Source organism: Eublepharis macularius, chromosome 2, assembly GCF_028583425.1.
Source record: "Eublepharis macularius isolate TG4126 chromosome 2, MPM_Emac_v1.0, whole genome shotgun sequence".
Lineage (NCBI taxonomy): Eukaryota > Metazoa > Chordata > Lepidosauria > Squamata > Eublepharidae > Eublepharis > Eublepharis macularius.
The window spans coordinates 139,453,629-139,466,816 of NC_072791.1; the positions used below are offsets into that span (position 1 = coordinate 139,453,629).

At 44.8% G+C, this 13,188-nt stretch overlaps 1 protein-coding gene across 2 annotated transcripts in view; it reads right to left on the reverse strand.

The window, feature by feature from the left end:
- The window catches only part of LOC129325328 (malignant fibrous histiocytoma-amplified sequence 1 homolog), a 31,819-nt gene that overhangs the window by 16,133 nt on the left and 2,498 nt on the right, over positions 1-13,188 (reverse strand). For both annotated transcript variants that reach the window (XM_054973011.1, XM_054973010.1), the window contains exons 3-4: positions 9,798-9,987; positions 9,059-9,249 (exon numbers count right to left, since the gene is read on the reverse strand). In XM_054973011.1, the coding sequence (XP_054828986.1) occupies positions 9,059-9,249; positions 9,798-9,987 (381 nt within the window). The remainder of the gene's footprint in view (positions 1-9,058; positions 9,250-9,797; positions 9,988-13,188) is intronic.

Here is a 13,188-nt window from a genome sequence, read left to right on the forward strand (position 1 = left end):
GACTCCTTGGGGAGGGGAAATCCCATTTTTCTGCTCCTGCACTCGCTCCTGATCCTTCCTCCTACAAGCCAGCTGTGGCTTGCCTCTCCATCTTGCCTCAATCTCCAGCTGGCTGCTCTTCCTCCACATGATCTTACCTGTCTCCTGGCCACCATTAGTGTTTATGTGCTATTCCTTCCCAAACTTTATGCTTTATGTCACAGGTAAGGTAAACCTCCAAACAGAGACAGACACAGTTTGGAGTAAGTGGTTAAGAGCGGCAGAACTCTAATTTGGAGAACTGAGTTCTCCACTTGAAGCCAGCTGGGTTACCTTGAGTTAATCACAGCTCTCTCAGAGCTCTCTCAGCCCCACTCACCTTACAAGGTGATTGTCATGGGGATAATAATAACACACTTTGTAAACCGCTCTGTGTGTGGCACTAATCTGTCCTGAAGAGCATAGAAGAGTATATAAGCACAAGGTCATTATTAAATACTTCTTGAGTTTATAGAACTGTAAGTAATAGTGCAGGTTGCCCCTATTGCTCAGATATAGCTATCTGCACAGCGTCTAACCCTTTATTATAGATGCAGTGACTTGTATCCTACTACTCTATTCAGCAAGTTTGAAACCTTCCTCCAGGGCTGGCATCAGCACATGGCAAGGTAGGGCAACTGCCAGGGCCCATGGCTTCTGGTGGGGCCCATTGCTGTTGACTCTCTATTCAGGCATCTCCTTTGATGCCTGCACTCGCACCTTTCCTGCTTTTAAGAGATTTATCACCTCTGCTTCCAGCTGCATATGTTGTCTAGCACTGCTAGAGAAGGGCATGTGAATGGTGCACAAAGCATCAGCATTCCTGGTGGCCATGGCAGTGGTATTCCTAGCTGCACCCACCATCATTGGGTACAGGGCAGGCAGGCAGGGTGGGCAGCTGTGACTACAGGTGGTGGGAGAGCTTGTGAGTTGGACAAGGGAAGGATTCACAGGAAGATGGGGGCATGTGGGTGGGAGGGCAAGAAGAGGAACTTAGTAGTGGGCATATGGAGCATAGTAGTGGCAAAGAAAAAACAGTGTTTCACTTAATGTAACTGTTGTTCATCTAGGTCTTCCATGCAGGCACACATGGGACTGCGCACGCACAGGCCTGCCGAATCTGGAGATTTCCAAAGCTCAAGAACGCCAGGGGGCGCTCTCGCCTCCCAGCGCACATGTGCGGCCGTCCTTCCCACCGAAAACGGCCTTAAGAGGCGGAGCGAGCCCCAACATACCCTCAGTCCTCTTTCACCACCCTACAGCAAGGTAAGTACCAAGGGGGTTAGCAGGGAAGGAGGAAGGGCATGTGTGCCTGCACGGAAGACCTAGATGAACAACAGTTACAGTAAGTGGAACACTGTTTTTCATCTACGGTCTTCCTGTGCAGTCCCACATGGGAAGATTACAAAGCTTAATAATACCTGGGTGGAGGTGTTTCAGACTTGTTACAGAAAAATTGCTGTGCCCACCGCTGGCTCCTTTCTGTCTAGAATACCCAGCGCTTAGTGCTTCACAAAGGTATCAGCTGAGGCCCACGTCGCTGCCTTGCAGATGTCATGAAGAGGGACACCTTTCAGAAGAGCTGCTGATGACGCCTGGGACTTAGTAGAGTGGGCATGCATCTCCAAGGGACAAGGTAAGTTAGCAGCTTTGTAACATGTTCATACAGTTTGGACTACCCATCGGGATAAAGTCTGGGAAGTCGCTTTCTTCCCCTTCTTATTGCCCGCAAAACACACAAATAAATTGGAGTCCACTCAAAAGTCTTTTACTCTGTCCAAACAAAAGAGAATCGCTCTCCGGATATCTAAAGAGTGAAGGGCTTTCTCTGCATCTGAAGCTTGCGTACGAAAGAAAACAGGTAAAGCTATTTCTTGAGAAAGGTGAAAACTAGATACCACCTTAGGTAAAAATTCAACTTTAGTTCTAAGAACCACCTTTTCACTATGAATCTTCAAATAGTAGCCATCACTTCAGCTCGGAGGGTGGGGGAACTAGCAGCGTTGTCCTGCGACCATCTGAGCAGGCTTCACAGGGACAATCACGAATGGTCCCTTCAGGACAAGTACTACTCCCGATCTGCCATTGAATTTTCCACCCCAGGGATATGCACAGCCTGTAGCCATACCGAATGTTCTATGGCCGACATCCAGAGTCTTACAGCCTTGTTGCACAAGGCCATCGACGCCGTGCCCCCATTTGTTTATATAGAACATCACTGTCGTATTGTCCGTTAGGATCTGGACGGACTTTTTCCACATGGTATCTGAAAAGGAGATTAGTGCATATAAAATCGCCCTTAATTCAAGTAAATTAATATGTTTGTTACTTTCTGAATCGGTCCATGCATCATGAGCATACGACCCTTCACAATGGGCCCCCCAGCCTAAAAGGGAGGCATCAGTAGTGACCGACAATTGAGGCTGTCTGAATCCAAATTCCACCCCTTTAAAAGGTTAGAGTCATCCAACCACCAATCTAAGGTGCTCACCACCTTTCTGGGGCCGAGAGCCTCCTTCGTTGAGAATCCCGTTCAGGAGAGAAGACTGAATTGAACCACATTTGCAACCGTCTCATAAATAGTCTAGCCAGCGCCACCACTGCTATAGTAGAAGCCATACAACCCAGCAGACACTGAAAAAACTGCACAGACTGAAAACGACATCTTTTCAACCTGTTAATCAGAGTGATCTTAGAGGCCCTCGCCTTGGGTAAAAACCCCTTATTTCTGATACCATCTAGGACGACCCCAATAAACTGGAGGGATCTAGCAGGAGTCAATTTGGATTTCTTTAGACTAACAAATAGCCCCAAGCGGAGGCAAAGTGACAAGGTAAGGGAAATTTGTCTATTAACCTCTTCCACTGATGTACCCACGAGCAGCCAATCATCTAAGTATGGGAAAATACAGGAACCCTGGATTCTTAGATGTGCCACTACTACTGCCATACATTTCGTAAAAACTCTTGGGGCAGTAGCCAGCCCAAAGGGTAAAACCTTGTATTGGAAAACACGTTGGTTATACGTAAAATGATGGCATTTTTTATGTTCAGAAAACATTGAGATATGAAAATAAGCATCCTTCAAATCTAAAACTGCAAACCAGGAAAGTGGGGGCAACAAGGTTAAAACCACTTGTAAGGTGACCATTTTAAACTTGCAAACTCTAACAAGTTTGTTCAGATTCCTGAGGTCTAGGATGGGCTGAAGACCTCCATCTTTTTTCTCAACCATAAACAGGTTAGAGTAGAACCCCAACCAAGAGGATTTATCCGTTACTTCCTCAATGGCCCCTTTTTCTGAAAGAGCAGAAAGTTCTGACAAAGCCCCAGTTTGTGGAGGTTCAGAAGTAAAGACAGGGAGTCGTAAGTAAGGTAACTGTGTAAACTCAATTTTATAACCACAATGAACTATAGACGTAACCCAAACATCGGAAGTAACACAACACCATTCCTTCCAGTATGCACTCAGCCTGGTCCCAAAAAAGGGATCAGGGCCCTGCAATTGTCAGAATTGCTTGTGTATCTGGGGCTGCTCTTTGGCCTGTTGCTGATGAGAGCCAGGCTTGCTTCTTTGATTCTGCCTTCATCTGGAAAACAACAGCTGGGGACTTTGGTAAGGCCTATGAGGTTGGAAGGCATATCCCTGGTATGGCTGATAACTTTGTTGACAACCTCTCTGAAAAGACCTGTAGTACGGTCTAGTAGACTGTTGTTGAGTCTGATGGAGGACTCCGTATGATCGAGCCGTCAGACGATCTGTCCTCTTCTTAGAGAGGTATTCATCCGTTTTTTCAGAAAATAAGGTGTTCCCCTCAAATGGAAGGTCCTCCACCCTATTCCTGGTATCAGTCGGGAGTGCTGTTGTTCTCAGCCACGCATAACGCCATAAAACCACTGCAGAGAGTAGGGATCTAGCAGAAGTGTCTACCATACTCCTGCTAGCATTGATCTGATGGTGGGAAAGGCGGACCGCATCCTCCTGTATAACCCAGAGGAAAAATTTTTGATCCTCGGGAAGTTTGGGGATGAAGGTCAACACCTTTTTCCACAGCAGAAGTTGATAAGTGGCCATCATCGTGGCATAATTCGCAGCTGAAGTATAGAACTTCCTCCCCATTGCATCTATTTTTCTGCTATCTTTGTCTGATGGAACTGACAGAGAACCTTGTTTAGGTTTCGCTTGCATTTCCTCAGTCACCAGTGACAATGGAGAAGGGTGAGCTGAAAGAAACGGACAAAGATCATCTTTTGTACGATATAGATTCTCTACCTTCCTGTTGGTAGCTGGGGCAGATGCAGGCTTCGAATTCAACCCCTTCCAGAGGTCCACAAAACCATCAATCAGGGGAAAGGCAACAGTGGGCGTTGAGCCCAAATAGATGTAAGATTTTGTCAGTGAACTTCATCTCTGTCGATGACACATCTATCTCCAGTGCCTTGGCCATGCGTTGGAGCAGTTCGTTATATGCCCTAAAATCGTCAGTGGGCGATGCTTCTTCAGTAGGGCCAATTTCCTTATCAGGAGACTCAGAGAGGGGAGGCACTGTACCAAGCGCGGGCACTCCTCGCAGGTTTCACATCAGATGGGTGCAGGGTGTAGACTACCTACTGTAGGGGCGATCAGAAAAAGAAGGGCTCTCTCTACGACGGTAGAAACAAGCTGGATCATCACTGAGAAACTCGTCTCTGGATTGGCTTCTGTATGAGCAGGGGCTGTGCTGTTGACTGGAACGGCCCCGTCGGCTCCCAGATGGTACCAGTGACCAAGATTCATGGGAGGTTGATCTAGGGTCACCCCGATGGAGTGGGGTTTTTTCCCCGACCAATATCACATCCTCGTCTTGGGTCGCTCTCTGAAGGGGGCTCCGAGACGAGGAATGGTTCCCTGACCTTCTGTGTCTTTTTTCTGGAGGATCGGAACCGACCACTTCTGTCGGAACCGAAGGGGAAGCAGACAGCATGCTTTCTAATACAGCTTTGTCGTGTTTCGATGAATGTTTTAGTTTCTTTTCTTCTCCAGAGTGGATCCCGCTGGGCTTGGATCCGAAGGCTTCGGAGCCGAGGAAGAAGTATCCTGAGAAGAGGTTGGTTGAGAAGTCGGAGTAGTCCTCGGAACCGAGGGCTTTCAACTCTGAGAGACCTTTGAGTCAGGTGTCGCTCAAGGTGAAGCTGGGGCTGCAGCCGAGGTCGAAGGAGGTTGACTCCGAGAAGTCTTTGGAACCAAAGGTCTTCGATCGGAGATAGCTGGTTCCAATGAGCTTCGCACCAACATGGCAAGCAGCTCCATGGGTCTCGGTTCCGAGTGACTCGGAGAAGGATAGGAACGTGGAGTCTTCGAACCCGTCGATTCAGGACCAGGTCGGGAAGCGGAACCAGATGAGGCAGTTGGTGCTGCCATTGCCAGTAAGTCTGTGGCCACCATAGCATGCTTCCAAAGGGAGGCTTGTAGACGACCTGCCCGTTCTGCCCTAGCCTTGGAAGTAAAGGCACGGCAGTGCTTGCATGCTTGAGTGTTGTGGGTTTCCCCTAAACAATACGAGCAGCGTGAATGGCCATCTGACCTTGTCATTTTCCTGTCGCAGGTTTCACATCGCTTGAAGAGAGCTGTTTCCGACATCGTGACGATGAGAAGAGCTGGAAACCTCTACTATCGGCGGTGAAAGAGAAACTGAGGGTATGTTGGGGGCGCTTCACCTCCTAAGGCCGTTTTTGGCGGGAAGGGCGGCCGCACATGCGCCCTGGGAGGTGAGAGCGCCCCCTGGCGTTCTTGAGCTTTGGAAATCTCCCAATTCAGCAGGCGTACGCGTGCGCAGTCCCATGTGGGAAGACCGTAGATGAACTAGCAGTTTCTAAAACAATTCTGATACATACTGAGCCTCAAGAAAAACACAGCAGGCTTTTGACTTCACAATATGATAATGGCTGAGAATTTTTCTATTTATATTATATATATTTAACTAGCTTGATACCCGTGCTTTGCTACAGTATTTAACTACTTTAAATCCAGTTATAATACTTATGGGTATGTAACATTTTTTGGTTTCTATGGAGTTTTTTTTTAGTTGGTTTTGTAGTATAATAGCATAGTACCTGAGCTTCACAAAGGTGTTTGAATAAAGCAAAGCGTGTTGATGCTGAAAACCAATGAAGTGAATTTCAAAATGTAACATTTATTGAAGAGATTTTAAAAGGAAAAGATTGTAGTGCAATAAATAAAGTGAAAAACATGTACAGCTGGGTTTTTTTTGTACTGAAGGACCTCTTTGTAGACCACATTGGTGGTTTTCCCTTCAGGTGCTAGGATCACCAGGCTGCTGGGTGAGCTCACTCTGGAGCAGGCCGTGTGAGAAGCAGTCCTGCCTCAAATCAATTCCTGCTACCTTCAGTATCTGCCCCTGGGACTTGTTATCATAGCAAAGCAGACCTTGAAGGGGAACTGCAATCTCTTGAATTCAAAGGGGTTATCTGATGGGATGACTGGTATGCATGGCCTGAACACCAACTCCCCCCAGCACTGCCTTGAACAATGTGGCCTCTATGACGTTCCTGTGGAGGGCTTTCACTCAGTCTGGAACCATTGCAGAGTTTGGGAGTGTCGTGAGTCAGCCTCAGCCTAGACTGACCACCTTACCTCCTGCCCCAGAGTCGTCTTCAGAAGACGAGCAGGAAGAGCCAGCAGAGGCTACTCTAGAGCCAGAGCCAGCCATGGAAAAGCCAGCAGGGTCTACTCTGGAGCCAAAGCCAGCTGCTGCTCCAGAGGAAACTTAGCAGGAGCAGCCAGAAACCTCTGCACAGGCTGGTGGAAACAAAGACTCCCCCAGAGCAAAAGAGAAGCCTGAGCTCCCTGGGCCAGCAGAGAAGAGGAAGAATAAAGCAAAGGCAGCTCTGTGGGAGCAGAGAAGGAGTGCTCGTTTGCAAGCTCAACACTGGCTGGAGCTATCAGGCAAAGAGACAACACCTGCTCCTCGTTAGGACAGTATAAGAGAGAGAAGTTGAAGAAGCCAAGCATGGAAGCAAGTTCGCTCACCACTTCCTGCAACCAGAGCCCTGTGCCTGGAAGCTCCTTGTACCTTGCCCTGCTGAATGACTTACCAGACTCTGACCTTGGCCTGCCTCCTAGACTCTCCCTGCTGCGTGCTCCTCCATCTGACGGACTCCTTGACTCTGACCCCTGGCTTGTTTGTTGGACTCCCGCCTGTCTGCTCCTCTGCTGGACTGACACCTTGGCTCTGACCCTCAGCTTGCTGTGACTACTCGCCTGCCTGTTCCTCAGTTGGACTGCTGCCTCTGGCTAGGTTGCGACATGGAGTGTTGAGGTTCTGGAGCAGCATCACTGGAGCATCCACCATGAGAAGAAGCTTATGGGCTGGGAAGCCACAAAGGTTAAGCGTGTTGAGGAACTCCATGGGGTAGTGGACTGCGTCATCCATTTGCACCACCGAGTCCACAGATCTGTACACTATTTCTGCCTCTTTGAGGGAGTTAAGTTTCATTAATGATAGCAGCCTTGTCATTCTTGGGGGTCAGAATTGCACACTCGCAGAGCCAATCCATGGACTTCTCCCGTGATAGTGGCGATATCAGGGTATAACATGGCTGTTAGGTCTGCTAGGGTCATCACTATTGTGCTCAGGCCTGCAGGGATGGTCACCTTTCACTTGGACTCAGGACACTCTCTGCCCCCTATTTTTAGTAGGAGTTCAGAGAATTCCTCAGTGGACACCTCGCCTCTCAAGTGGCCCTCCATGTTCTTTCTTAGTGAGCATTTCCTGATGAGGGGCCACAGATATGACACCTTGACACTCGCTGTAACATCAGTTGGAGTTCCCCTTGAGACTACTGGCAGAGTCTGCCAGAAGTCTCCAGCCAGCAGCACAGTGACTCCCCCCATCACTCTCTCGTCACCCCTGATGTCTTTGAGGGTTATGCTCAGTGCCTCAAAATACCTCTTGTGCGCCATGGTGCACTCATCCCAAACAATGAGTTTACAGTTCTGCAGTACTTGGACCATGTTGCTTTGTTTAGAGATGCTGCACAGAGGTGTTTGACCAATTCCTGTTTGATGTCAGGAAAGTCACTGCACCTCAAGCGCCATCCCTTTTGATCCTCGCCTATGAAATAGATTTGCAGGAATTGGGCTTCCTGTAGAGGTGCGGGCAGCAGACTTCTGATCAAGTGATACACCTGTCCTTGAACTTTGAAGGTCGGCATGAAGCCGTTTTGTAGTACCTGCTTGGCACCGAATTAGGTCATGCTGAAGCAGCCATTGTACTTCCATACACAGTCCATGAAATGTAACATACCCATAAGTATTTTAACTGGATTTAAAGTAGTTGTTTCCTTTACCTTATTTTTACCTCAGAACACAGAGTTCCACAGCTGACCAGTCAGAGAGAGGAGGGTGCAAGCAGGCAGGAACCTACCAGCCTCACAGGAAAGTCAGGCCCCACAGGGAGATTGGCAACCAGAGTGAACTTTTAGGGGAAGATTGAGAGGTGCATTTAACCTCAGGACACATTCAATTACTCCCATGAGCAACCGCATACTGTTTAGAATGTGGGGGGCGAGAACCAATCAGGCCGCATATGCAAATGACCTCTGTGTTCAACTTTCTCTGGGTGGGGAATGAGGTGTGGAGTGATGCGAGCCTCAATCAGTCCGCATATGCAAAGGAACTTGAAAGGCTGGCCCAATCAGGAAAAAGTGGCCAAGTTGGCCGGGGGGGGGGGGGTGGGAAGCAGGCAGTAGCCTGCCAGTCACACAGGAAAGCTCTATCCCTATGGGAAAATACATTTTACTCATTTTTACCCCCTTAGGGGTGAATTACTTAAAATCCCTACTTAATAGGCGTTTACATCATGAAAGAAATGTTCTCCCCAAATTTCATGTTTCTAGGTCCAGGGGTTTGGGCTGGGTGATGATGAGTCAGACAGGACACTTGTCTTTATAGAGAGAGAGAGTTAGAACATTTATATATATTCTTGTTGTGCTGTGTAAAGGATATGGCCTTTAAAATAAATGAGGTGAACGATACTCACTTTAAATACAGTTATCAAAATGGTTGGACGTAGAAACACTGTGTTTTCCAAGTGCTTGATTTCTTCATACCATACAATTAGTCCAATGCGATGGAGATATCTCAGAATGTCCTGTAAAAGCTCTTCATCCAGGGAAGTCAGGTGATATTGGCAATAAAGCTCACTGTATAAGAGACCACGATCCATCATACCTGAAGTAAAATAAAATAAAGTTTTTTAAAAGTACCAAAACAAGACTTGCTGTTGCTGGTAGCTACTAGAGAGATCTATTCCAGGCAGCAATATCAAGCACGCTTACAAGGCAGAGTGCCACTGAACAGTAAACTTCTTACTAAGTCAACCGGTTTAGGTTTGAATCATATTAGATATCTGGAGAAGAAGCAGAGGATAGACCCTAACTAGAAAGAATACTCATTGGTAATCATGGTATAACCACAGCATAAAACTACATATGACAGAAAATCTCTGAGAAGGATCTCCCAAAGTTTAAAAAATGCTAAAAGCCGTTGCACAAAGGCTCAGCCTGGACTGAGGCTGTGATGATGAGGAAAGCTGATTAAATTCTTTTCCCCATACCATTTTCTGATCTGAACACCTCACTTCAACCCAGAGGTGATAGTTTCCCCTACAGATGAAACACATTGGTACCTACATAGCACTTCCAATATGTCCAAAACAATTTTGGTCTTGTAAATATGGGAATGTTGAACACCTGGAAGCCAAGACAACATTTACTTGCCATGCTTTGCCACTGCTTCACTTCTTTCCACAATATCCACAATTGCAGCTTCTACTTGCTTATAAACAGGGGGGAGCACTTGGATGATGTTAGGAAATATTTCTTCATTCTTCACATGCTCTAAAATGGTATCTTCAAGTGTTTTAATGTCATTGTAATCCATACAATTGACAGGAACGAGGTCTAAAATCTGACATAAAACAAACAAACACTCAAAGCTCCAAACACTTAACCAGAAAGCAACAGTTGCAAACTACTTAAGATACTGATTGGCAAATAGATCAGAGGAGTTAGCCGTGTTAGTCTGTAGTTGCAAAATAGTAAAGTCCAGTAGCACCATTAAGACTAACCAACTTTATTGTAGCATAAGCTTTTGAGAACCACAGCTCTCTGCATCTGATGAAGAGAGCTGTGGTTCCTGAAAGCTTATGCTACAATAAAGTTGGTTAATCTTAAAGGTGATTGGCAAATAGTTGTCTCTATCTCAATCTAAACCAGTTTGGAGGTTTTCAGGACCATTTTAATTAATTAGTTAACAAAATGCATACTGCTTCTTTCTCATCAGGGCAGCTTCAAGAATTTTTTTAAAAAATACATAATAAAAACACATCTTAAAAATGATTAAAACCAAATAGTAACACATCATCCAAAACAATGAAAACCAGGTTAAAATACTTATACATAAAACAACAACTAAACAGGGCAGGAAGGAGGATCACTGAGGGACTATCAGATAAAAAAAAATCTTCACCCACTGGTGGAATATAGCAACAGAAGGGGACAGGCAAGTCTCTCAGGAGAGAGAATTCCAGAATTTTGGTGCCATGATCAAGAAAGTCCTCTCCCAGGTTGGCACCTGCCTGATCTCAGAAGGCAGAAGCACCCAAAGTGGGACCTCAGAGGATGACCATAGTGGTTGGATAGGTTTTGTTTTTTTTAATTTTTTAAAATTAATTTTCCATTTTTTAAATATAACAATAAAAACATATAACAAATAGCAAGTAACAATAAAGAATCTACAATTACAACTTGTAACATTTAAAGCTTTGATAAAACTCCATACATTGGCATTTTGATAAACTACAACTTGCATTATGTTGTTTGGCTTCTTAATGAGTTACCATAAGCCTAACATTTCCAAATTACAAACTGCTTGTTGAGGAAGTTTTGTGACTAAAAATTCATTTCTAGAGAGAAATTCCAAAAAGGGTTCCCATTTAGTGTAAAATTCTGTTGTTCTCATTGGATATGTTTGAGAGCATATTTTTCCTGTTATTTTTTCCATCATAAATTGGTCCCAAATTTTGTTATACCAGGTGTCAAGGTTTGGTAAACTCTGGGATTTCCAATACGAGGCTATTGTAGATTTTGCTGCTACTAAAAAAGTAGTTATTTTTTCCTGATTTGTGGTACTGACTGGTCTTTCCAGATGTCTAAAAAAATTAATTCTGGTTTTAGGGGAATAGTGTATGCTGTAATAAGGGCTATTTGGTGTAATATTTTTTCCCAGAACTCTGTAACATGCTTGCATTCCCACCAACAGTGGGCAAAGGAACCTACTTCGCCACACTTTTTCCAACAAAGAGGTGAACTTCTTGAATAAATTTTTGATAGTTTTTGGGGAGTCAGGTACCAATGATTAATAATTTTATAAGTTTGCAGCCTAGTGTTAATAACCTTGAAGTTGGATAAATTTGATGTCCAAATTTGTTCCCAATCTTTTTTTGTTAGAGGTGTTCCACAATCTTGTTGCCATTTTGATTGTGCAGTTGTAAGTTGGATGTCTTCATTATGTATTAGTATATTATAAATTTTAGAGATTAATTTTTTACGAGTAAACTCTGCTACTTATAAAAATTGTTCAAAATTTGTTTTTGGTGTATTCATTATTTCTTTTAGGTTGATATCCTTTGCAAAATAGGATAATTGAAAATATGAAAACCAAGGAATAGTTTGATCTATTTTTGTTCCTATTTCTCTCTTTCCTAGTAGTCCTTGTTTGGTGGCAATGTCTGTTAGCCGTATATTTCCTTGTGTGGATAGTGTGTTGTGGTGGTAGGGATTGGTGTGATGTTGGATAGGTTTGTAAGGGAGTAGGTTGTCCTACGCTGATCCCAAGGCATGTAGAACTTTAAAGGTCAACAACAGAGCCTTGAATTGTGCTCAGAAACAGATTTGGAGCCAGTGTAGATGGGCCACAACTAGAGTGATATGATCCCTACACTAGTTTCTGAGCACTTTTCAAGGGCAAGCCTACACAGAATGCATTGCAATGAATTAATCTGGATGTAATCAAATCAGGGCATGAACCACAGCAACAGATCTTTTCTACCCAGGAAAGGCTACATTCTTCAAGGGCGACACCTTAAGTCTGACTTTACACTAAAAAGTAGCACTTCCATTTTATTGGGATTAAGCTTCAGTTTATTAGTCCATACCCATTCCAAAACTGCTTCCAGCTGCTGGTTGAGGTTTGCTAGAGTCTCCCTGGGATCAGCTGGAACCAGAAGATAGAGCGGAGATAGAGCTGACTGTCATCAGCATATTGATGACAACCCAGCCCAGATCTCCAGATGACCTCATCCAGCAGTTTCATGTAGACAGAAAAACAGAGGGGACATGATGAAACCTTGTGGGATCTCAAAGGCCAAGGCACAGAGCAGCAGTCCCTCTAGCACCTATCTTCCAGGTAGGATCAGAACCATTGCAAAATGGTGCCTTCCAGTTCCAGCCCAGAAAGGCAGTCCAGAAGAATACCAGGACTAATGATATCAAAAGCTGCTGAGAGGGTAGAAAACTACAAAATTAATACTTTCAGATGTCATAATACAATTTTATATGTTAATTTATATGATACATTTTATGTTGTTAAAGGGATTTAGTTCCTGTTTGATAAGAAAGTAACTACTGCAAGTTTCATCTCCCCCTCCCCCCCGAATTGTGTCCTCTCCCATTCCTAGCTTCACCATTTGTGGAAATGATACATTCTAGGAATTATATATTGAAGCTCCATCTTGTGGCCATGAACAGGCACAGAACACTCAGTCATTCATCCCCCCCCCCCACACACAATCCCATTATTATTTCACTACTCCTATTATCTACCCTAAAACAATTGAATGCAACAGCAATCAATGCAAAGGTATAGCAACAAAGAGGGAGCACTTAAAATCTAGTTTTGTTAACAAGATAGGCAAGAGAAAAGGAATACCGAGTACTTGAACAGAGAATTGTGTTCTAAATACACGTCTATGTTAAAGTTGTATAATAGCCTTGTTAGTCCATCATAGTAAGATTAAACAAGAGTCCACTAGCTCCGTAAAGACTAAAACTTTATGCCAGCATAAGCTTTCATGAGTCAGAACTCAAGGAGATACACGGAGCATCCAGC